Source organism: Phalacrocorax aristotelis, chromosome 1 (genome assembly GCF_949628215.1).
Source record: "Phalacrocorax aristotelis chromosome 1, bGulAri2.1, whole genome shotgun sequence".
Taxonomy (NCBI): Eukaryota; Metazoa; Chordata; class Aves; order Suliformes; family Phalacrocoracidae; genus Phalacrocorax; species Phalacrocorax aristotelis.
The window spans coordinates 192876595-192903609 of NC_134276.1; the positions used below are offsets into that span (position 1 = coordinate 192876595).

Genomic DNA, 27015 nt, shown 5'->3' on the forward strand with positions numbered 1-27015 from the left:
CAGAAGGCGCTGGATGCAACACCAACCTTGCCAAGGCTGAGATGTCACCACTTTGGCCTCTCTTCAGAAGTTCTGCATCTCCAGTGGTCCAGAGACAGCAGGATTGCTGCCGCAGAGGCAGGCAGGCAGGCTGTGGATGGGGATTACGTACGTAAACCAGGGAACACAGGCTGCCAAAGGCTGCATCTGCCTCAGATAGGCAACAGCACCGGATTTAGAGATACAAAATATTTGTGTATTTCTTTCTCACATTTGACCAGAAAGGTTACCATTTTCACTGATCTTTACATGGAAATGAAGTAAATGTACACATTAATACCACTCCCAGATTATCTTAAAATCAGGAGAAACTGAGGTACATGGCCAAGAAAGTCAGTCATAGGCCCAGGCTACGATATCATACCATTTCATGGGATGTCTTAGAAGAATGCTGTCAGATGAGGAAAATGTCCATAAAAGAAACCAGGTATATCACAGAAATGTCACATCTTTCTAGAAACCTGATTTCAAATATATACGGCTTCAGTGATCCAAATATCATACCCTACTTATCTACTGATTCCACCCACCCTTTTGCCATTTTGTCCCTTGTGCTAATTCCAGCTGTGCATTCTCTACTCCCACAGCTGGAACATGCAGAGAACATGTCACTTCTACACTATGTTGTTTTTGTTGAGAACTTTTCCACTTCCATTTGTGTAATGGCAGAGAAAGAACAGTATGTATCAGCCAGAACACCGTGCTTCATTACTGTGTCCCCAAGCAATGCACTAGTCATGGATAACAGATCTGCTTGATCCCAGAAACCAGTGTCTGTTCTGAGTTTTCTTAATAACTGCAGACAGAACCAGCCTTACTTCAGATAGAAACCATCTCCTACTACATGCCATGAAACAGAATTTTCTATGCCTGCTTTACGCTTGCCAGTGTAAAAGAGATATGCACTAGAAAATACATTGCAAAAATTAGATCGGCGGGCTCGCTGATATTCCCCCTAATCTCTTCCTGAATAGAAACTGCTTGAGTTAATAACTGACTTTTTCTCCTTGCAAAACAGTGAGCTTATTGTGTGTTTCAAAGAGGAATATGAAGTGATGAATGGCAGTCTTGCCAAGTGAGTTCCCCTGCTCCCCAGAACAACGCCAACAGTAAGGATGAGAGATTTCCTCTGACCATGTTTATGCCCTTCTTGCTTTGGAGAAAATGGCACTGAGGTCTGATTAACTTAGCGCTGGATGAGTGTTTCTTTGATATCTCCTATTGCAAAGCTAATCTCTGTCAATCTAAAATGACTGAGATGTTGAACTGAATATTGTTCTGATGGACTGAAAAAAAACCAACAAAAAACACTTCTTGGGTACTGTATAGGCCATATTTAGCAATCTTTAGCTATAGAGTATAGCCTTGCTTTTCACAGGAGGATTCTACTGCATTGTGTAGGAATATTCAAGGAAAAAGGTCACATTACTGAAGTTTGAAATTCCTTCTTCATTCAATACAATAGAAGCTTTACACAGATTTCTAAAATAAATGTTGCCCTAGGCACCAACTTTATTTCTATTCTCTAAGGCTGAAGAATATAAGCTTTAAAGAAGGTGCTGTTTCACAGAGCACAGCATGAACCCCTGCAGGTGATGGTACCTCCTGCTGGCTACAACAGCTTCCATCTGATTGAGAGAGTTGGATATCTGAATTGTGCAACTTCCTTTATCAATATCTCATACAGCAGTTTAATCAAGGCAGTCTTTAGAAATGGCAAAACATTTGGGCTGTAAGGAAACTCAAGAGGAAGTTCTCCATTGAAGAGCTGAAATCTAGTCCCAGGAGCACTGGCAATTTTCAGCAGAAATATTTTGTCACTTATATCAGGTTTGTTCAAGAGCCATGTGACAATCAGTATATGCATTTATTGAGTTCTGCACAGTCATTCAACATCAGACAATTCCATTTTTTTCTTTTTGGCAAAAAAGATGCTGCACATTAATCCTCAGGAGAAGATGGAAGAGAAAATTTATTTATATACCATCTCATTTTGAATGCATTTTAAAGGAAGCTTGTGCTTCCAACCATGGAAATACGTTGTTGTAAAAGAGACCTCAATGTAAACAAAGAAAAGAGATGAAAATAAAATATAAAGAAAAATAATCTGTGCTTATCAGAACATTTTCTTTATGAGATAATAAGGGCCAAAGATCTGAAATATCCTGAAAATAAATAAATAAAAAATCCAGGGCATTCAGGGCAGATCTACTGACAACCTGTAGTCTTACTATGCCTTTTCCACAAGCAGATTTACCACAACCGAGACAGTTTTGAAGATTCCTATTTGTGGAGCTTTTCTCAGCTAGACACAACTTCAAGAGGCCAAGTTATTTTGGTTGCCCATCAGTGCCTTCAGGTGGCAAAGTAAATGATAGATGTGTTGTGACTGGTCCATGCTTAAAGGAAAAGAAATGTGTGGAAAGGAAAAAGTAAAGGACAGGAAAGGAAGAAGAAAGGTTTAGGTAAGCTTGGATACTATTTCCTACTCCATATTTGTTAGGTATCAAGGGTTAAGATATGGCTAGACCCTTAAAGTGTCAGATTCACTGGGATGACTGCCAGTATTGGGAATGGAAAAGAGGAGGCATAGCTACGCTCTTGGAACAGGTGTCTGCTCCATCCCAATGTACTACAGCAGCTTTTATTATGACAATGTCCTCCTTGCCCTGAATGAAGCATTCCTTGCTAGACACCTTCCCTGTATTCCATACATCTGTTTTTCTGCATCTTTTGAAGGCAAGAATCTTGTATCCTCTTAGCCAGCAAGTCCTAAGTGCAGGTCCATCTGCACATTGTTATTCATTACCTGATAACTGAAGGAGCCTTAATTTTAGTTGCCCAGGAACTTTCTCCCTAGATTGACTTTGCATGATGCCTCTACAGGACACCCAAGCAACTATCATCAGCTCCAAAACCTGACTGAATATATAAAATTCAACCTGCATCTTTCATGTGAGTATGGTCTTCTACCTTCACATAGCAAAATATATCCTGAAGATTGGCTTGGCTTTATTATTTATTGATCATACATGACGTATTTATCTGACAAGTTATGAATAATCAGTTACAAGATAAATAAAAATAGTTCTAGGATAAATTGCAACAACTGCTTAATAGCACCTGGCAGTCTAGAGCTGAGCATTTGCAGTAGGGAAGCCTGCTAGCCATTATGACTTCTTTAAAGGAGATAGATGGGCTATTAATCTCAGTGGGGTTGCAGAAACAGACATAACTAATAGAATAACTTACCCAAGATCTTTGAATTTAGCACAAAAGCATGTAAAACTTGCTTTTATTGAACAATAATTTGAATAGATTGTGAAAGCAAAGCATGACTCAACAAATATATGAACCATATTGTCGTGGTTTAGCGGCAGCTCAGCCCCACACAGTCGCTCGCTCACTCCCCCACCGGTAGATGGGGGAGAGAATCAGAAGGGTAACGCTCGTGGGTTGGGATAAGAACAGTTTAATAATGAAAATTAAAAGAAACAACAGTAGAAATGCAATGTGAAGGAGAACAACGAGAGGCGCAAAGCCCCGGGGGAGGGGGGAAGGGAAGGGAGGGGAGGGGAGAGGGGGAACGAACCGCCGGAACAAACCGCACGCGCCGCAGCCGCTCGCCGCCCGCCGACCCGACGCCGCGCCCCCCGCGCGCTGCCACTGCCCCCCCTCAATATACTGGTCATGGTGTCACATGGTATGGAATGAACCTGCCATTGGCCAGTCGGGGTCAGCCGCCCCCACCATGGCCCTGCCCCTCCCAGCCCCCCCTGCCACGCCACGCGGCAGAGCGCGGGAAGCTGGAAAGGTAGCTGACCCCCACAGTGAGGAGAATTAACCCCTTCTCAGCCAAAACCAGCACATTCTCCACCCCTTATTCCATACCACTTACACCATGCCCAGGTCCCATATGATGCAATACAACCGTACCAACCACCACCCCTCCCCTTCCCATCCTTTAACATAATACACAGACATCATTCCCTTAGTTCATGGATCTTCCCTGTAAAATGTCCATTAAAATGTCCATTGAGTTCACGCAGTCCATGACTCTGGGCTCCATCTGTTGTATCAGTCTTTCCGGGTGGGAGAGATGGTGTGTGGCGTTGGGTTGCTGCATACCGAGTCAGTCATCGTTCCATCACTGCTGCACGGCTTGTTTCATAGTTGATCTTCCATGGGTTGGGAGGCTCGTACTCTGATATCATTGATACAACACAGAGGTGACACACAATATTATATAGCAGTTCACATTGTGCCATTCAGTTCATTGACTGTTTTCACCCAAAATCAAATCCCCTTGAGGCACACATCGGATTTCTCCATCCTCCCGCATCACCCACCAAGTGCACCCAGGTCCTCGAGCAAAAACAATCCCATGAATGGGTTTGCCTTTGCCAGAGGCAGGAAGAACCCAGACTGTTTTGCCCAGCATACTTTTTCTGTGCACTACAGGGACTCTATCCCCTTCCACAGTATGTAGGATTTCTGACTGGGCAGGGCCAGCTCGGTTGGCAGATCCCCTCGTGTTGACTAACCACGTGGCTTTTGCTAAATGTGTATCCCAGTGCTTGAATGTCCCACCCCCCATTGCTCTCAGTGTGGTTTTTAACAGTCCATTGTACCTTTCAATTTTCCCAGAGGCTGGTGCGTGATAGGGGATGTGATACACCCACTCAATGCCGTGCTCTTTGGCCCAGGTGTCTATGAGGCTATTTCGGAAATGAGTCCCATTGTCTGACTCAATCCTCTCTGGGGTGCCATGTCGCCACAGGACTTGTTTCTCAAGACCCAGGATAGTGTTCCGGGCAGTGGCGTGGGGGACAGGATATGTTTCCAGCCAGCCAGTCGTTGTTTCTACCATTGTAAGCACATGGCGCTTGCCTTGGCGGGTCTGTGGGAGTGTGATATAGTCAATTTGCCAGGCCTCCCCATATTTATATTTCAGCCATCGTCCCCCATACCACAGAGGCTTTACCCGCTTCGCTTGCTTGATTGCAGCGCATGTGTCACATTCGTGGATAACCTGTGCAATAATACCCATGGTCAAGTCCACCCCTCGATCACGAGCCCACCTGTATGTTGCATCTCTCCCTTGATGGCCTGAGGTGTCATGGGCCCACCGAGCTAGAAATAGTTCACCCTTATGCTGCCAGTCCAGATCCACCTCAGCCACTTCAATCTTGGCAGCCCGATCTACCTGCTGGTTGTTTCGATGTTCTTCAGTGGCCCGACTCTTGGGGACGTGAGCATCCACATGCCGTACCTTTACAACCAGTTTCTCTACCCGGGCAGCAATATCTTGCCACAATGTGGCAGCCCAGATGGGTTTGCCTCTGCGCTGCCAGTTGCTTTGCTTCCATTGCTGCAGCCAGCCCCACAGGGCATTTGCCACCATCCAGGAGTCAGTATAGAGATAGAGCACTGGCCACTTTTCCCGTTCAGCGATGTCTAAGGCCAGCTGGATGGCCTTTACCTCTGCAAACTGGCTCGATTCACCTTCTCCTTCAGCAGTTTCTGCTACTTGTCGTGTAGGACTCCATACAGCAGCCTTCCATCTCCGGTGCTTTCCCACAAGGCGACAGGACCCATCAGTGAACAGGGCATATTGCTTCTCATCTTCTGGCAGTTTGTTATACAGTGGGGCTTCTTCAGCACGTGTCACCTCCTCCTCTGGTGATAATCCAAAATCTTTGCCTTCTGGCCAGTCCATAATCACTTCCAAGATTCCTGGGCGACTGGGGTTTCCTACTCGAGCCCGCTGGGTGATCAGTGCAACCCATTTACTCCACGTAGCATCAGTTGCATGGTGTGTAGAGGGGATGTTTCCTTTGAACATCCAGCCCAGCACTGGCAGTCGGGGTGCCAGGAGCAACTGTGCTTCAGTACCAACCACTTCTGAAGCAGCTCGAACCCCTTCATATGCTGCCAATATCTCTTTTTCAGTTGGAGTATAGCGGGCTTCAGACCCTCTGTATCCCCGACTCCAAAACCCTAGGGGTCGACCCCGGGTCTCCCCAGGTGCTTTCTGCCAGAGACTCCAGGTAGGGCCATTCTCCCCGGCTGCAGTGTAGAGCACATTTTTTACATCTTGTCCTGCCCGGACTGGCCCAAGAGCTACTGCATGGACTATTTCTCGTTTAATCTGTTCAAAGGCTTGTCGTTGCTCAGGGCCCCATTTGAAATCATTCTTTTTCCGGGTCACTTGATAGAGAGGGCTCACGATCAGACTGTAATTTGGAATATGCATTCTCCAAAAACCCACAACGCCCAAGAAAGCTTGTGTTTCCTTTTTGCTAGTTGGTGGAGACATGGCTGCTATTTTGTTGATCACATCCATTGGAATCTGACGACGACCGTCTTGCCATTTAATTCCTAAGAACTGGATTTCTCGTGCAGGTCCCTTCACCTTACTTTGTTTTATGGCAAAACCAGCTTTCAGAAGGATTTGGACTATTTTCTCACCTTTCTCAAAAACTTCTTCTGCTGTGCTGCCCCACACAATGATGTCATCAATGTATTGAAGGTGTTCTGGAGCTTCTCCCTGTTCCAGTACAGTCTGAATCAGTCCATGGCAAATGGTAGGACTGTGTTTCCACCCCTGGGGCAGTCGATTCCAGGTGTACTGGACGCCCCTCCATGTGAAAGCAAACTGTGGCCTGCACTCTGCTGCCAGAGGGATTGAGAAGAATGCATTAGCAATATCAATTGTGGCATACCACTTGGCCGCCTTTGACTCCAGTTCGTATTGAAGTTCTAGCATGTCTGGCACAGCAGCACTCAACGGTGGAGTGACTTCATTCAGGCCACGATAGTCTACTGTTAGTCTCCACTCTCCATTAGACTTCCGGACTGGCCATATGGGACTGTTAAAGGGTGAGTGGGTCTTACTGATGACTCCTTGGCTCCTCAGTTGGTGAATGAGTTTATGGATGGGGATCAGAGAGTCTCTGTTGGTGCGATATTGCCGCCGGTGCACTGTTGTGGTGGCGATTGGCACCTGTTGTTCTTTGACCTTCAGCAACCCCACCACAGAAGGGTCCTTTGAGAGACCGGGCAAGGTAGACAGCTGTTCAGTTTCCTCCGTCTCCAAGGCAGCTACACCAAAAGCCCACTTGTAACCTTTTGGGTCCTTGAAATACCCTCTCCTGAGGTAGTCTATACCAAGGATGCACGGAGCCTCTGGGCCAGTCACAATGGGGTGCTTCTGCCACTCATTGCCAGTTAGGCTCACTTCGGCCTCCAATACAGTTAGCTCTTGGGATCCCCCTGTCACTCCAGCAATGCTGATGGGTTCTGCCCCTATATAGTTTGATGGCATTAAGGTGCACTGTGCGCCGGTGTCCACTAAAGCTTTATACTCCTGTGGGTCGGACGTGCCAGGCCATCGGATCCACACAGTCCAGTAAGCCCGGTTATCCCTTTCCTCCACCCGGCTGGAGGCAGGGCCCCTCTAGTCCTGATCATGGCAGTCACAACTCACTTCCTGTAAATGTGAATCAGGAGTCCCTCTATTACACTTAGAAATAAAATCTGCGCTTCTACTCCTCTGTCTGGGGACTTGCTCGCTGGAAACTGGAGCAGCAGCTTTCCTGGAAGAGCCTCCCTGAGTGACTGTTCTTCCTTGCAGTTCATGTACTCGTGCCTGTAGGGTCGAAGTAGGCTTGCCATCCCACCTCATCATGTCCTCTCCGTGGTCACGCAGGTAGAACCATAGGGTGGCCCGTGGTGTGTATCCCCTTCTTTGAGCCAAAGGACGCTTATTCCTAACAGCTGAGACACTGCTCTGTCGAGGTGGGGAGTAGGACAGATCTTCTTTGAGTTGCTGGACCTCTTGGGATAGTTTCTCCACAGCAGAGACAAGCGAGGAAGAGATATTTGTGTCATAATCCCGGAGCCTATCTATCACCTCTGCCACCGTTGGTGTCTCGTCATCTTTCCAGGACATCACTGCCAATGAGTTTGCATGCGAAGATGGTGCGCTCCGTACAAACTTCCGCCACATGGGTCGTGTGCACTCGGCTTCATCTGGATCTTTGGATGACCGTTGATCATCCAGGTCACCATAAATCACCTCAAACACAGCTAATTCCCTGAGATACTGGACGCCTTTCTCCATAGTTGTCCATTTTCCTGGGCGATATGTAACATCTTCTTTAAAGGGATACCTTTCCTTCACTCCAGACAGGAGTCGCCTCCAGAGGCTGAGGGCTTGTGGTTTTTTTCCAATTGCTTTGTCAACGCCCCCTTCCCCAGAAAGGGATCCCAATTGTTTGGCTTCTTTTCCCTCTAGTTCCAGGCTACTGGCCCCATTATCCCAGCATCGGAGCAGCCAGGTGGCAATGTGCTCACCTGAACGACGGCTATAATCTTTTCGCATATCTCGCAACTCGCTTAAGGACAGGGATCGGGTGGTCTCTATTTCATTTATTACTTCTCCCTCCTCTCCCCGCGATGGCCCTGGTTCTTCATCATCCCGTTCTAAACGGGTTGATGTCCGCTTCCAATATTTCGTCTTATGTATGGGGGCAACTGATACTGGTACGGGTTTATTTTCTGAGCTAGCTCCGGTACTTGTTGTGGGGGTTTGAGTGGCTGCAGTGCCTGTTGTCAGGGCTGGATTGTCTACAGTGCCAGTCACTTTGCATTTCAATCCAGAGACATTCTCTTCCCCCTGGGGGCACTGAATACTGTTGAGCAGGGCTCGGTATGCATGGGCCAGACCCCAGCACGTTGCAGTTATCTGTGTCTCTCTGGAGTTCCCAGCGTAACAACATACTTTCTCCAAATATTCTACTAGTTTTTTAGGATTCTGCACTTGCTCGGGGGTGAAACTCCAAAACACTGGGGGTGCCCACTGCCCTAGGTATTTGCCCATGCTATCCCACATGCCCTGCCACTCGTAACTATCAAGCCTCGGGGCAGATTTCTGGGTGATATTCTTAAGTTGCTTAGTCAAAACCAAAACAACATGCCCAAAAACTAACAATGACTGCACCTTAACCACCCAAGGATGTTCAAGATACAAAAACGTTGTTGTAACAAAGGCACAGACATCATAGAACAAAGTTGCAAAGGTATTATTCTGTATTTCCTCCATATAAAATCTCTCAGAGGAGGAGGTATAATTGCTAATTGCCTCAACAAGGTGGTATCCGAAGTACAGTAACGGTTTCAGCAAAAACCCCAAATACCAGGTAAAGCTGAAAACGAGTGTTTGTATAACAAATCTCGTAGGCAAAACATTACTAATCACAGCAGAACACAGCAGACTCAAACAACCAACACCGATTTTTAACACCCACTGCAAAAAGGACAACATGGTGCTGTGACCAGCAGCTGTTGTTATCTCCAACCCTCGTGCCCCACGTTGGGCGCCAAAAAGACTGTCGTGGTTTAGCGGCAGCTCAGCCCCACACAGTCGCTCGCTCACTCCCCCACCGGTAGATGGGGGAGAGAATCAGAAGGGTAACGCTCGTGGGTTGGGATAAGAACAGTTTAATAATGAAAATTAAAAGAAACAACAGTAGAAATGCAATGTGAAGGAGAACAACGAGAGGCGCAAAGCCCCGGGGGAGGGGGGAAGGGAAGGGAGGGGAGGGGAGAGGGGGAACGAACCGCCGGAACAAACCGCACGCGCCGCAGCCGCTCGCCGCCCGCCGACCCGACGCCGCGCCCCCCGCGCGCTGCCACTGCCCCCCCTCAATATACTGGTCATGGTGTCACATGGTATGGAATGAACCTGCCATTGGCCAGTCGGGGTCAGCCGCCCCCACCATGGCCCTGCCCCTCCCAGCCCCCCCTGCCACGCCACGCGGCAGAGCGCGGGAAGCTGGAAAGGTAGCTGACCCCCACAGTGAGGAGAATTAACCCCTTCTCAGCCAAAACCAGCACACATATTTAATTCCATATCCATTAATGTACAAAGTAAAGAGCATTTTCTTCTCTAATGCATGCTGGCATCCTATAAACTATTACCAGCTAATCTGAAATCAATTATTTGCAATTACTGAAAATTAGAAAATCAGAGCATTAAATGTGGGCTTGATTTTTCACTTGAAAACAAACATACAGGATGGATTTATGAAAGACCAAAGAAAACATGGTGTAAAGGACAATGTGACTGATTTTTGGACAATTTTGGTCATTGCTTTAGGAGCCACAGTTTTGTGGTTTAACCCTGGTAGGTAGCTAAGCACCACACAGCAACCGACTCCTCCCCCTGCAGGATGGGTGAGAGAACCAAAAGGGTAAAAGTGCAAAAATTCATGGGTGGAGATAAAGACAGTTTAATATTTTTTTAAAAGGAGGGGAAAAAACCAACAGAGATAGAGGGGGGGGGAAAAAAACAAACACAAGGGAAAAAAGTGATGCAAAAGAAAACAATTGCTCACACTACCAACCAACGGATACCCAGCCTGTCCCAGAGCAAAGGCAGGCCCTGCCAACCTCCACCCCATCTAGTCTTATTGCTGAGCATGATGTTGTATGGAATGGAAATCCCTTGGGTCAGTTGGGGTCAGCTGTCCTGGCTGTGCCCCCTCCCAGCTTCTTGTGCCACCAGCCTGCTCGCTGGTGGGGTGGGGTGAGAGGCAGCAAAGGCCTTGACTCTGTGTCAGCCCTGCTCAGCAGTAATGAAAATATCCCTGTGCTATCAACACTGTTTACAACACAAATCCAAAACACAGCCCCATATTAGCTACTAGAAAAAAAAGTAACTGTGTCCCAGCCAAAACCAGTACACACAGAATTACTGTGAAGGAATTCTGATCTTTTAATTGTACAAGATCATAAAAAAATAATAACCATAAGGTAAGTAATTAGTAATTTTTGAGGTTTTGATAGTAAGATAGTTATGTAGTCCAGAGAGCAGCAAAAGAGGGACAACAGGAGCAATCTAAGTACTGAATTACCTAGGCTACATAGGCTTCTTGCACAGCAAATTGAAGAGAAGCTCTTGCCAAAAATTGTTCCCAGTATCGCGGTAAGCCCTGCCCTAAAGTGTTCCTGATAGAATCTCTCTCTTAACACAGCTGGACAGCTGAGGGCATCTCGAGTGTTAAAAGATGGATGTTGTAAATACACCACAGTGCTACATTTAGCACTGTTTAAAACCTTATGAAAATAAATGTGTATGTTTCTAAAACTGGCAGAGCTAGCTGCTGTTGAATAACAGTGAATTCCCTTTGTAAGGTTTCTATAAATGCAGCCATAGACAAGGATCCACCTCCAAGCTGTAAAATTTGAAGCTAGAAGAAAAAAGCGATGCATTCAAAAGAGAAGTGCAGTGCAAATACAAGAGATGTGGTAAAAATTAGAGCTGATCATCAATTTCCTTAGGAAGTTTCAGATGAGATTATTATGGTGGAATTTCATCAGAGTAAGAGAACTATATTTCAGCTACACTGGTTTTGTCCTAGGCAACATAAAAATTAGCATAACCAAAGTTTCACATTCAGTGGCTAACAGGGAAAACCTCACAGCAAAGAAGATAATCTACTGCAGGAGAACTTAATCCTTTCTTTTTTTGCTAGATACTTCATGAAAGGGGAGAGTTAGGAAGGGCTTTGTAATGGTTGAAAGGGGCAGTTATCACTCCCTTTCTGCTGTACACCGCAGAAAATGCAGTTCACAGACCAAAGGAAAATGCAGTTGTTCTGTAATCACAGTTTTCCTGATGTCATCACATCATTTTGGTGTCCTTCATGGGAATTCAATCTCCAGTGCACAGCCCTTCAGATCCTGTGGCTGACATGAGCTTTTAATGATTCCTTGATAGGAAATGTGAGGAGTCACTAGACTACCCAGGCTATAGGCTTTGATATAAACCATGCAGAAGCACTGAAAAGAAATCTTATCACTTTAACAGGTTTGTAAACACCTCCAGTTTCAGGAGTATTTTCTATAAGCTGAAGTATAAGCATGGAAGCCATAATATCTGATTCCCATCTTGGTAACAGATTTATTGTTTTCTCTTTGGTAAATAATGTAAATTCAAGTCGTCTGAATAAGTCTCAGCTAGAAAGATGTAAGCTATTACTTTCCACCTCACAAAAGCTTCCTAAGACACAATAAATTCATATTTGCAAAGCAACTTGGAATCTTTCCATGGAAAGTATGACCGTCATATTATATGTGTTGTAGCATATTGATATATTAAGATATTCTGATGAACTGTTATATTTTTTATATTTCTTTAATAAATGATGCTGCAACTTAATTACTACTTCAATCACTGAAAGAGAAAATGAATATGCATGCTAAAAGGAAAAGCATAACTACTGTATGTAAAATGTTTGTTAGTTAAATCTAATGAATGTTCCTGTATAAAGAGCACACTGAAAAGCACCACAGCTAAAAAATTTGTGACTGAAATAACTTATTTATGGGACTCCATGCTGCACCCTGCAAAGGCATCTCTAAAGCATCTTAAGCTCCTAAGGCTAAACAGTAGTGCTAAGAGACCTTTAATATATTTATGAACATAACTCACTGCACATGTCCCAGCCTATTCTGCAGTGCAGGTAAAGCTCTTCTCCCAGCCTTCAGCCCATCATGCTGGTGTGGCATCTAAAGAGCTCCACCTTGAAAATAACATATTTTCTGCCTGCCCAAGGAGATTTTTAATTGTCATCCCTGACGACTCAGCCTTAACCACATCGTTGGCCCTGGATGTGCCACCAAGGAGCCCGTGTGTGCCTGGAGGGTTGGAGCTGTGAACTGTTTCCCCCACTGGTCAGCTCCTGGGGACCCCAGGCCAGCCCCACACATTGGCCGCTCGGGTGACACTGCAGCCCACCAGGCTGCCCGGGGCTGGTCAGCCGTGGTGCTCAGTGAAAGAGCCCTGACTGGACATTTACCCCAGTTCAGTTTCTGGGGACCCACCCAAGGCGATGGCGTGTGGGGCTGCAGGTGTCCTTTCAGTGCCAACAGGAGGAAGGGGAAGGTAGGAATTCAGCTGTGCAGAGGCACTGTGCAGGTGACCCCCACGCTTTGCTCCTTACCGCTAGAATAAGCTGCATTACCTGCATGGCTGGAGAGGCTGTGCGCACTGAGGAAGGTGACAAACCAACGTGTTACCCTAAAATGGCCAATATATCACCAAATCAGGCAGCAGCCGCTCGTGAGGTTTGTGACTCAGTGATGCACACAGGCACAGCATTAACTTATTTTCTTTCAGAACAATTAAAAGATAATAAATACATGACATATAACATAAGCCAGATTCTAGCCATGCTTGCTGTTAGCTGTCATGAATTTCTTGGCTCACTGTTGAGAAGATCTGTGAGTTCGAGGCCATGAGTGCAAAGAAGCGTGGTGTTGAGTCATTCCTCATAGTCAGTTAACTATTAATCATGCCAGAGAGATTGGGCGGCTGCAGTGACCAGGCTGCTTCCCTCTATAAGTGTTCAGGGATTCTCAAGCATTTCATGCTGACATGTAATGCCACAGAAATTAGAGGGGGGAGGGGGAGTACTCCCTCTATTTTCTGAAAATATCAACAGAGTAATTATCAGATATGAGAATCCCTATTAATATATCAAAGTCAGTTTTTCAAGCTCTTCACTCTGTCTCCTGTGCTTCAGCAGCCATTCAATGCTGCTCACCATTTGGCTTTCAGAATCAGAAATCAATGCATGAAGATAAACCCAGACTCCTTCTTACACATATAACCAGCCACAAACATTACAGAACCAGGATGCCATCCTAGAAATTCCATAAAAATTCTGTTTTCCATATTAATGGTGGAGAGAGTCTTTTCTTCACACTTTCCCCTAATGTTGGCTTTTAACTGTTGTACAAAAGTCAGTGGATGCAAAGTGTCTTTCACTGAGCCACCTTCTACTCTGGGATGAAAGTCACCTTCACAAGCAATGAAGTTCAGCTGAGAAATCTCAAATCTCTCCCAGCAATCTGATGCCTGAAGTCTCTGAAAAAAACAGGTTATGGACAGATTATTACCAATCATGACAAGTATTAAGTCTGATTATATCAATAGACATGAAGAGGTAAAAAGGCTTTTAAAAGGCCTGGCAAGCATTCAGGAACTTAGCTGGGAGACAGCATAAAGAACACTATCATATTCTGCTATTCTAAAATCTTAGAAAGCTCTGAGAAACCAGCTCACAGCAGTTGCAATACTATGTTTTTCTGAACTGTTTCCTCCCCTTTAAAGAGATTTTCACTGCAGGAGCAGCTGAGATGGATGCCCATGTTCCTGATCCGCAAGGCATAATGAGTGGCACAGTTGCAGCAATGCAAAAAAAGGAGGTGGCACTTCCATGCTGATCTGCCTAATCCCTTCTCCAAAATCGTTGTTCTTATTACCTGATGCATGTGAACAAATAAAAACTTCTGTCATTTGCATTTTAAACAGGTAGGCAGTTATGATTTGCTCCACCTGGAGGACAGATGCAATGCAACCTTTCAGTGGTTATTTTATTGGTATTCATAAGCAGCTGATTCCAATCAGCAGTTTCAGATAAACAGGATAATGGATACCAGTACAAGTGACACTCTTCTTTTTGTCTGTTTGCACAGAAAGCCAGACTTGCTCGAATTCGTGCAGCAAAGAGTGGGAGCGCTAATGCCTACATGCAGAGCAAACGAAATGGCTTACTGAGCAACCAGCTGCAGCAGGTAATGTTTTCATATCCTCCACCTCCAGAGAAACAGCTTAATGACAGCCCAGCGGTAGCTTATTCTATTTATCACCAGGGCGAGTCAGCTTGGGTCTTTAGGCAATGTTATCTTTAAAGGTAGATTAAGGAAGGATAAATTGGACTATTGTTAAAGGAAGCTAATAAGAGTTGATGACCAGGTATTAAAAGATGAGGGAAATGGCCAGATAGAAATGCTGGATTCAAGGGTAACCCACATTTTTAGAGTTAGAGCCTGTAGAAGGCCTCAGTAATACAGTACAGTATTTGCCTCTTAGAAGGTAGGTTGTATTTATCTCATTTGGCTTTAGAGAAGTACAACATAGGTGACAGAACCAGGCTTCGTTGTCAAGTGAGGGAAAGAGGTAGCTCTGGGGTACCATTTGCACAGAGGGGTGTTGCAGAGTGAAAAGTGTTCCCTGGAAGCCCCTACTTTGCTCTAAGGAGAATCTTGGTGATTACCTCAAATGCATTGAAATCTAATGTTACCTGAAGCAAATTCCCGCCTTACCCCTGCTGAGGAAACCAGGACCAGCAGCGGGAGCCATAGGCAGCAGCTGGAACCGGGATCCACAGCGACCTGTGCCGCTGGAGGCAGCCCCTTGGCTGCTTGGAGCTGTAGCCAGCTGAGAAAGACTGAAGACACAGTGTTTTCTAATCCCTGACATTTTCTGGTATTTAGGCAATTCCCTGAGGGATACAGGAAGGCTTTCATTCCTCTATGCCCATTCTGTTCACTACGTGTTAAAAAGCCGAATGCTTTAACCTATAGCCAGAAGAGGAGGAAGGGGCTGTCTGTCCATCCAGTCTAGCACAAAAGATGAGCAGTCAGAGCCCTCGCTTCCTCTCCTGCTTGAAAGAACTCAAATCTTTGAACTACAAAAAACAAATGGCTCAATTGCCATGCAGATTTCAAATATCCTAAAGTTGAATTGTAATCTTTCCTATTACCCCACTTCCTCCCCTATTTAGTTTTCTGCTTCCTAGTGAATAATTATGAGAGCAATTAATAAACAGTGGATGCTTTCTACTTAATTCCTCATTCTGTGTCAGTAACATCTGCTATGTGCTTTCCAAACTCAGCAGATTGGGATCACTGACATGAATTTTTGTGTAAGCAGCAATACCACAAATTCTTTAGTGCTATGAAATGATCCCAAGAGGACAACTATGTTTAATTTCCTTTAAATGAGGCACATTCCAAGGAAAAAAATTATTTCACTGTCAGTTAAATTTATGATAATTTTAAGTATGCATTGATTCAACATTCAAAGCTTACACATTGATTGCACTTGTAAATTGTACTATTCCACCTATACATAAAAGACCTAAGATGGAAACATTTAAAAGGAGGTGCAAGGGAAGGAAAGACAATATTTTGATTAAAAAACAAACATGCAAAAGAGCTCAGGTCCAGAATTATTTGGGTTATACTGTGTAGATGAAGCATTGCAGTTATGCTACCATGTACAATCCAGATTAGTTCTGATCAAATATTTGGATATGAGCCCTCTTGTTCACAAATGAGAATAATACAGTGTTCTATGTATTAACAGTCCTCCAGTGAAGAAGAACAGGCCTTTGTTAGCAAATCTGGCTCTTCGTTTGAAACGCAGCACCACCACCTGCTTCACTGCCTGGAAAAAACTACGGTAAGAAAAGTGAACAGTGTTTTCCTGTAAATTCCACCACCAGTCTAATTTTGAATGTTTTTTAGTATTTCTTCTAATTAATAAACCTTTATATGAAAGCAGTTAACTGAAAAGAAAAGCCATTTAATCTTATTTTAAGGCATTACACCCGTTGCACATAAATTTCGGAGAGCTCCTGGATGAGAGCTTCATCTAGGGTGAGAGATACTGTCACCAGTGAGATGACATCAGTATAGCCAAGCTGTATATATGACCTTCAGTATGGTTTTCATACATTCCATAATGTTATCATTTGCACTTTTCTGCAGTGCAGTTCATAAACCACAATTTGCAATCCTTGCACATTCAATACTTACTCAGTGCAGGCAAAGCAAGTTTTTGCCTGGGCAAATGCTGGGCTTTTGTACAGGGAGAGCTGCTGAGTGTTTCCTCGGACGTGAATGCAGTTCTCACTGAAGTGACTGTAAAAGAGGATCCCCAGGCATCCTAGTTTGAAACTTCAAGTGCTTCATCCAGATGCAGGTGCAAAGCTTCAAAGTCTTTTGGCTTCAGTTTAGACACTGAGATCCCTGTAGAAATCACTGATGTAATTCGTAACAGCCCAAATACGCTCATCTAAACTTGAAACTCCCTATAAGTCAGAAGGACTACTTATGTGCTCTCTATATTTTTTCCCCGGTCAATACCTGAATAATTATACAGCCATAAAGGATAGTAAACTATAGCAGAATTATGATTCAGTAATAACTAAGTACCATGTTTACTAATAGCAATTTTCTGGACAGACAACATCACAGCAATAACTCTAATCATCCCTAAATTTACATTGTTTCCCCTTTTATAATTTCCTAAGGAAACTAAGAACATAAATATTAGTTTTATTGAATTTAATCTTTGTAGATTTTGGAATTTCACATAGGATGTGCTAAAATTATCTCCCTGTATTTTTAATCTTTGTGGTGGTTATATTGTTATGTAGAATTTACCTTATATTGTAGGTAAGTTGGTCAACATCCATTAAATTACCATTTACAAATTTAGTTCTAAAAGTTAAAAAAATTATAAATTAATATAAATAATATATAAATACAAAATTATAAATAAAAATTATATGGTTCCTCTTCATTTTGTATAGAGGAACTTTGTTATTTTGTCATACCTTTATAGTCTAGTTTTAGATTTCCATTAAAAGACCCAGCGATGCTTCTGCTATATTTGATAGAGATAAATGTGAAAATCTTTCTGTTCTTTCTCAGAAAAGAAGAGATTAAAAGGTTTTCCCACAACAGTCATTGCTATATTAAAATATACTATGGATGGATGGATGGATGGATGGATGGATGGATGGATGGATGGATGGAAAAAATTAATGTTCTCCTTTCGACAGCATTTCTTTGTAAATAGAATGGCCCGGTTGTTACATCACTGAGATAGTAATATGTCATCCCACAGGTGCTTATGTCTTCTCCATTCTTACTTTTGGAGTATTCATTTTTATATAATGTTCTGCAGGACAAAATCTCTTGCTTCCTATTGAGGGTGCAGTGTGGTTTCTTTGCCAAGATTCAGGCTAGGTCCTTCTGGAACATTTCTGAGATACTTTGTACTAGAACCTGATAATAGCGATCTGCCTTAAAAATCTTTCCACAGTTGAACATTACAAACATATTTAAAAACCCTAGTAGTAGCCACAGGTCTTGTCAAACTGTCACAGAAATCATGGAAAAAAAATTCTTTTAATTCGATGGGAGCTGGATTCAACTCCCAAAGTTTCACATTCCCTCTAATCATAATAGTGGAACATGTAAACCTATTTTTTTCTTTTTTTTTTTTTTAAGCAAAGAATAAGTCTATAAAACACGTATTATCTTGTTTTCTAAATTTGCATAGAATCTACTTTCTTTTTTCATTATTTGTTGGGTCCTGCTGCAGGTCTTGATGTACACATGACATATGAGCACAAAAATGTGTGCAGGAGTTCCAAGTTGTATTCTGCAACTGCCTGGTCAGATCATGCATTCCTAAAATTTTAGTGGGAACTTGAAATTTTGGGCCCTCAGCTTGTGAAATCTGGCAAGTTGCTGGTTCATGGTATAACAGCAAAAGTGAGGTGCCTTCTTAGCCTCACCTCATCCTTTGAAATATCGTTTGGTATAAGCATCAGTCCAGATGATACTAAGCAAGGGCATATTTCCTCTTTTCTGGAACTTTGAATTCAATAGAATAAGATCTCTTTCACTCTAAAAAATGCAGTCTGGGCAATGTTATGGAATTCTGTGAAAATTACATTAATGATGAAAATAATTGCAATGAAAGTTATATTTTACAGGCTACTTTTAGCTGATTTAAGAACAGTTAATTAATAAGTATAATCAAGTATATTAACTTGAGACATTATATAATTTCAAAATGTTTCCAGTCTATATGAAAAGTTCACTTAATAACCCTCTTTAATGGACCCTACAAATTGAATTGAGTTGAATTGAATTTACTTGGTTGCTCCATAAAAGTTCGAGGAAGGACAAAATTACTTTTAATTGGAAAACTAACAGAGTTCTTGGCAAACATACTGCAAGGCACTGAATGTAATCTAAAGATGGTGATTTCTCTCTGAATTTTATGTCCATTGTGTGATCACATTCAAAATCTTGATCGTGACTGCCATAGGCCTTATAGAAGTCAATTTTAAAGCAAGTTTTCTTTCCATATCTCTTGAAATTGGCAATCTTCAACACCACTCATTTCCACACAAACTTACGTCTGAGTGAAGAACAGAAGAAATGGAAATTAAAATAACATGCCTGTAAAGGTATTTCCATTTGTCGCAAACACTTGGCTACAGTTGTTATTCTATTTACTTTGTTCATATATTTTATACTAGCATTGTACTGTAATTCTCCTGGAAAACATGGGCACCCTTCCAATTAGTGCATCGTTTTTTAGGGTGAAAAATAGTATTTCTCATTTTAATCCACAAAGGCACAGCAGGCTAACAAACTTTAAGTGAATGAGACTGAGTAGAGTGTAGAACAACCCAGAATATGCTCCCTAAACCTTTCCTAGGATATGCAGACTGATTCCAGCAGTAACTGGAAAGATATTTTCTTTTTAAAGGAGGCTTTCTCAGACTTTGCATGAACATATCTTAGTCTCCGCTTAGTTTGGGCTGCTACTTTAAAACAACTGTAGAAAGTTCTCCCCGGCCCCATAAGCAACACCACTATTTCACACCCTTTTGCACACAAAGATAACGTGGAAATCACGGCTATGTGTGAAACTCTCCCTAATCACCTACTGAGTCAACGTAAACCAGCCGTTTGCTTGGATTTGGGTTCAGATTCAGCTCTATGACAACCCTATCAGGTTACTGTCTATGCTGGGATTAAGCAAAGATTGCATGAATAAAGACTACTTCATTTAACTAAATGCTTAGTCTTCTAAACTGCTTTCAATACATCCATCTACAGTAAGAAAGAACTTTTTGGATGCTTTTAAATAACTGTCTCATCTCCTCTAATCAAAACTTCTGTTTAATTGAATCCTTTTCTTTTACATAGATGCTGATTTCAGATCCTAATTTCTAACATGTAACTCAACAGGAAGCTTTATCAACTCATCTGGAAAATATTTATGACTTTTATTTTATTATTGTTCAATACAATAAATCTTATTTATTTCCAGATGACATTCAGAGCATTTACATAAGCACCACTTGCATTTTTATTAATAAACATAATCCCCTATTTTGTGGCACTTCATAGATTATACAGATATTTATAATGCAAACTACATTACGATCAGGTGCTATTTTACAAAATAATTTGGATTAACGTTTTCTTATTTAGAGCTCTGAGCATTTTGTTCCAGTGTTTACATTTGTGTTGGTATTCAGCCCAGGCTAATATGGGCTAAACACCATAATAAAGAATAAGCTGTCTAACTTCCCCGGTTTATTCAGTTGCATCAATTTAAGCCTTTAAACAATCATGATTATTATGTTCACTTTCATTATCTTTCTGCATGTGCTTTGTCCTTTTGTTGGATCCCTCTGGGCTAGAATCACGAGTTTGTGGATGAGCAAGTCTATGAAGAGAGCTGTATGGAGGTTTCCACGGTCAATAGACCCCCCAGCCACAGCCCCTCTCTCTCATCTCAACAAGGTGTTACCAGCACTTGCTGCTCACGAAGACATAAAAAGACTTACCGCATCCCAAACACCACCATCACTGGCAGCCGTCCAGGCAGCGTACAAGAGCTCAGCACCATCCAGATCAGATGTGTGGAGAGGACGCCTCTGTCTAACAGGTACTTCACATGCATCAGCACACGGAGACCTGAAGCCCCTTTCTTCATTAGAGAAGAGATGTAGAGGTGTTGTGGCCTCTGCAGGCAGGCTGTGAGGCTAAAGATGACAGTCAAATAGTCATCCAAAAACGGGTACTAGTACTGACGCATCCTGCACTTAATTTGCTCCAGGCTTAATCCAAGATAGCAGAATAGTCTCTCTACATCCATTTCTGCCCGCTCACGCCCTCCGCACAAACTACCGTGTAAAATCTGCAGCAAATAGCATCCAGGGACCCCAAATTAAATAAAGCACCAAATATTATATGCCATGGACAAACACATAACAAGAAAAATTTAGCATAGAAAAATGTGCAATTCATATATGAGACATATATGGGAAGAGAAAGAATGATCTGTCCCTGCTGTTTCTACTGGTTTGGTTCAGAGGCACAGGACAAATGAGACTTCCTCGCGTTTCCACAAAGCAGCAAAATAAAACAGATTCCCAGAGTCGTAAGTGTAATAGTCATACAAAAGAGTCTTCTAAATAAAAAATATGAAATGGATAAGAAAAACGTATTTCCTAGGTTGAGGTGTTATTAAAAAAGCGAGGAAAGTGCAGTTTAAGAGTTTGTAACTTACTGAACATCTTTGTGCTCTCACAAGTCAACCATTTGGCTTTCAGGTATATCCAAACACCACCTCTGAAAACAGTCTCAGGAGACACAGAAGTGTTTTCTATTGAACTCAAACATGCCACCATTTTAAAAAGAAGTGTTTTCGGCACTAGTTGCTATAGAGATCGTTTTGTTAAGTTACATTTTGAGTAGCTTGCTTTGTGTAGTTACTAGGTTTGGATTTCACTTCCATGAATAATCCAGCCGCTTGTAGCCACTGAAGTTTTTCAGATGTTGAGCAAGGAGACCTCCTGGCCAGCACAAAGCTCCAATCTGTCTTAGGTTTTCAGGAAATATTCTGCCTGGATCCATCCTTTCTCTGCTAGGGGACTTTCCTGCTCCGTACTTCCAGTCACAGAGTATGTAAAAACATAAAGCACCAGCTTTGTGGTAAAAATACCAAGCTAAAAGCACAAGGACAAAATGCCAGTCTCACCTCAAAACAGTGGGAGTTTTACAAGTTTCTTATGATGCTGAGGTGTTGCAGCAACTCCAGAAACACCTTAACCTCTATTAGTGCATATAGCACTGTGTCTTGAGGATACATAATATACAAAATGTTCTTAAATAAGCATGGCATAGAGGAATCGTTAGGGAACTGGGACTACCACTTAGTTTCCGCTTTGCTGAGTCATTTGGCTGCGTAAAGTTTGCTCCCCAAGGAGCAGCTCAAACGCTTCCCCTGCTCAGAAACATTTAGCTGATGAGCCCAGAAACTTTTAAAAGTGCTGAAACGGTGGGAAGGAAGGGAGAAAGGGGGCCTGTCCGTGGACATAGCCACGGGCCCCTGCTGCCAAGGTGCAAGGTGGTGGGGAGGTGCTGCTTTGAGCTCTCTAACAGGGCAGGATGGAGGTGGCCAGCTGAGGGAGTGGAATCAGGCGCATGAGAGGTTTGCAGTACATGGGCTTTCTTTCTTCATGGATTTTTGTTTCTTCCTCCAGCCGTTCCAGCTTAAATGCCAAAGTGGAAGAGTGCGTTAAACTAAACTGTGAGCAGCCTTACGTCACTACAGCAATAATTAGCATCCCGACACCTCCAGTTACCACACCTGAAGGAGATGATAGGCCAGAGTCTCCCGAGTATTCGGGAGGAAACATTGTCAGAGTATCTGCTTTATAAAAGAAGGAATTATTTATAAATTAGCATAAAGACCACTTGCAAGCTGAGCTCGAGCAGAGAGAAATGAGTCGCAAGGAATGAGAGAGCTGACAAAGACAACGCCCCTTGACGTGTGCGCCAGCGGCTGCAAACCAAGAGGTTCAGGAGAAACAAAACACATTGTGGGGTTTCGGTGTCGTAGCGTGTGAACCAAAAGGAGTTTCTTACCCCTTGTCTGAACTGACACGCGGTGGAATCTTCTGTGACCATCCTGACTTACTATATGAGCACAATGAAATGTCCCCATTGATGCTTCTTCTTATCATGAGAGCTCTTTTTAGAAAAAAAAAAAAAAAAGGCAAAACAAAAAATAGAAACAAACCTGTGTTCCTGCTGAATGCAAAAGGAGAAACATTTTGATAACATGTCTTTTTTTTTTCCTGTTAATAAACCACAAACTTGTTGAGAAACTATCAAAAAACAAAAGAAAAATGCTCATATGAAATATGTTTGTACTGACTGAAAGAACAACAACCACAATGCATGCTGAAATTATTTGGAGCTGTGATCTCAGTTTACTTTTGTTGTTTTTCAGATTAGGCATGATAAAATATTACTGTAGAAAGGGGCATTTCCGTGCACTTACAACAAGCTGATTGTTAATGTTCCATGGTAGTTGTACAAATAACTTCCCTTTGAAAAATGCAGTATTTCTTATTCAAACACTCATTAGTGAACTACAGGTGTTCAGTTAGTTCAATATTTACTATTGTTTTATCTTGCTTCCTAGATACTGTTACAACTGCAATAAGTCATTGTACACCTGTTGTATCAGGAATCAGGATTTGGGTTTTTTTAAGGTATTTTACACAACTTCATCTACACTATAAACTTCTAATGGCAAGCATTTAAATAATCTTACAGCCAAACCATGCACCACGAATGCGCTCTTCAGTCATTGCTCTTTTTGTCCACTGTCCTCTATTTCTATGACAGTTTGTTGTCCACTCCAACATTACCGTCCTATTTGGGATTTCAAGGCTACTGGTGAATCAACACAGTCTTTTCTTTCTTCCATAGACATCCTCGTATACTTCCGTATTTTCAGAACCTTTGTCCTCTTGTCCCAGTGCACTCTTGCAGGATTTATCTATCTGAATTAAAATTACAATGTTTTAGGGATCAGCTAACATTTACCTCCAAACCTTCCTTGTTGACATTCTGCAGCATTCAGAGTATTGGCTATGCTAGAAGACGCCGAAAGATATTAGATAAAAAAGATAGCTGAATTCTTTTTGTAATTATCTGTAAACTTGCATCCTAAAATTTGAGACTTTATATTGTGTGAGGATATTTAATTACCTAAGAACACTGATAGAATAATGGATTGGGTCCCAAAGCTACAGGAATATAATTTATTTCAATTGGAATTTACCCACATGGAGAGGCCTAAAAGCTAATATGAATGCTCCACTAATCAAGGCTTTTTGGCTTCATTCTAAAAGACATTGATGTTACCAGAAACCTTTCTTATAAAAAGTGTCATTTTTCTTCACGAGAGTACGTTAGGAGAGGTACCATACTGCTTCCTATACACATGACATACCATAGATGCTATACATCAAATATACATGGAATATGTGCATATCAATACATACATATATACATCAGAACACTGGATCAGAAATAATTGCATGTCTGCAAAATAAAATAGGCATATAAATCAAAAGGCTCAATGCATTAGATGCCATTGAAATAAATTATTAACACAGTTACTTAATAGTTTGAATAGTGTATGTTTCAGTACAGTATTTGCTAGCATTCTACGGACCTGAAAATTTACTTTAAAATACCCCCTAAAAACTGAAACTTGCAGATGATACACTTTTTACTGCACACAAATACTGGTCTTTCTCTCTATCTGTCAACAGAGATTGAAGAGTAGATGGTGGACTATCATGCTACAGTATGTACAGCAAAATACAAAAATATCACATATTAGAATTAAACTGCAGTTAAAAGGAGTACATAATGTCTACATTACTCTTTTATCCTATCATTGACCTGTTCGGAAGCTTGGTTAATTTGCAATTGACTTCCCACATTTTCTGCAAATCAGAGTAACTTACTCACTGTAAACTGAGCTTCTACATTTCTTCCAAATCTTAACAGAGAGCAGAAGCACAGGCTGTCCTCTGACCCAGAGGGATGCTCCTTCTGAGGAACTCTGCTGAGGTTGACTACCTGACATTGCTCTCCTCTCTTCGACCCTGTTGGAAAATTGCAGATGATCTGCTGAAGCTGGTGGTTTATGTGCATTTTAATGGGGTTTAAAGGAGAGGCAGAATGGCCCCAGCGTTTTTACTTGCATCCTACTTCTACCCACGGTCGCCCATACAAAAAATGGCTTGGTCCCCACCTTTTGGCAAACAGTTATTGGTATAAAAACTGCCTTGATGTTAGCAATCTGCAACAACTTCTTTATGCCACATGGTACTTTTTGACTAGTTATATCAGGTAAATAATGCAAAAAGGCAGGTACTAAGCCCAGTTTGGGACAGACTACATACAACCCAGGAAACCTACTGACTCCATCAGGTCATGCATCTTTTAAAATCTCTTTATTCTCCTTTTCATATGGACTACAAAGAACACACTACAGCAATACACTTGCGTAACAGTTAGACCCCTGAAGCAACTTGTACTTTCATTTTTAAAATGCAGCTTAAGGAATAATTTAGTATGATTTTGCAGAATTCCAGTCCTGTCTCCTATTTTCATATGTCCCATGCAAAATCATCAATTTAGTCTGAATTTGGGAAATACACATTCTTTTGGTGTTTTAGGTGATTTAAATGCTGTTTTGGTAGTGAATGACTGTTGATGACTGTGTAAAATGCATCTGTACTGTACATGAAATGTAATTATTTCTGTGTATCATACAAAGAAACCGAGGTTGTTTTGACAATTTTGTTTGACAGTCATATATCGTATTTCAGAAGGCAGCATAATACACGCATTATGCTGAATAAATAGACATTTGAGGAATACTTAAATAAAACATCTGCATGCTTGAATGGGTCAATCTGGTTTTGCAATAACTTATTCATGGAACTATTTTTTTCCTAATAAGATTGAAGGAACACTACATTTCAGGGCAACAAATGTCCCTGACACTAATTCCAGGCAAGCCATGACTGCATCTAAACCATACCAGAGTCACCAAGACCAGGATGCCACAGCTCTATAACAGAGCTGCCCTCCTCTTGTGAGTGGCCACCACCTTTCCCGTCTCAGCCTGCAGCAGCAGAGAAAACTGGGGCATTAAATTATTTCCAGCAAGATGATCTCCACCCCTCTATCTGTACTTTTCAAAAAGTATCTTCTAGGTTTTCAATACGTCCAGACACACTGCTCTGCTGAACCTCCCAGGCTGCAGAGCCACCCCAAACCCGATATGAAATTCTCTTGATAAAATATGAGCGCACAGACGAGATCAAACTCCTCCTGTAGTACAACAGCGGGTAACAACACTCTGTATCACTTACAGAGGGCGACTGGCAGCACAGATGATGCTACCAGCTGCGTGTACCATAGCACCGGCGCGCGTGAAGGCTGCCTCTGCCAGGAGCTCACTGCTCTGTCGGGGGGAAAGAGGTAAAGGCAGTACCTGCCTGTGAACCGTCCCAGAGTATTTTTAAGGAGAACAACTGTACTCCTATAAAATGGCTACCGGAGGCAAACTGGAAGCATATGCTTTACATTTTAAGGTTTTGGATATACCCGCTGTGGAAACACACGGACTGCTGAGAGAAAGCTTTCGCAGCCGAGATCACGATGCAACCTCAGATGCTCCAGGGAGAGGGGTGGCTTCCAGAGAGGAAACTGGTCTGGAGGAGGATGCATTAGTGAAATCACAAAATCATAAAGTTTTGGGCAGGGAGGGTGCCTAGGAGGTCATATGCTGTCTTTCCTGCCTCTGGGGCCCACCAGCACTTTATTTTCCCATTGACTATGGAAATATCTGAAGATTTTCAGGTCTTCTGGGACAGCAATCAGCTGACAGGGTATGTAAACGTGCAGATGAAAGAGCAATCAGGAGCAAACAACGTATTTAGACTGCGGTTATCTAACTGTAAATCTAGCTATCTACTTCTAAGGTACCTATTTTATAGTATCTATGTACAAGAAACAATTGAAGGGGGAGCACTGAATAAAAAGCAAGCAGATGCATAAAAATTCTGAAGTATTTAGGACATCCCAATTTTTTTTTAAAGGAATGTAGTCAACCATACACGAGTTTTGAAGTTTTAGATACAGTCTCACTTCAATAATAGCAATTCATATGAATTAAATGTAATGCTTTTGTGGTAAAAACTTCAAAAACTATTTGAAAATCACTGTATCCATCATATTTAACTGTATAGTCGCTGTGACCAACAGCCAGTCTTTTTATAATTTCCCTTATATTTACAGGTTGCTTTTACAAAACGAACTGTTATAAAGAACAGAAAACGTAGCTAAATTTCCTTCTCATACGACCTTATCATACAACCTGCTGGAAAATGAATCAATACCTTGTCCAAAGACCAGGAA

General features: G+C 42.3%; 1 protein-coding gene across 1 annotated transcript in view; it reads left to right on the forward strand.

Moving 5' to 3' along the window:
• The window catches only part of KCND2 (potassium voltage-gated channel subfamily D member 2), a 293649-nt gene extending 268153 nt beyond the window's left edge, over nucleotides 1–25496 (forward strand). Inside the window, exons 4-7 of the mRNA XM_075081152.1 lie at nucleotides 14587–14685; nucleotides 16262–16357; nucleotides 20415–20662; nucleotides 22263–25496. Of these exons, the coding sequence (XP_074937253.1) occupies nucleotides 14587–14685; nucleotides 16262–16357; nucleotides 20415–20662; nucleotides 22263–22440 (621 nt within the window). The 3' untranslated portion in view covers nucleotides 22441–25496. The remainder of the gene's footprint in view (nucleotides 1–14586; nucleotides 14686–16261; nucleotides 16358–20414; nucleotides 20663–22262) is intronic.
• The last annotated feature ends 1519 nt before the right edge of the window (nucleotides 25497–27015 follow it).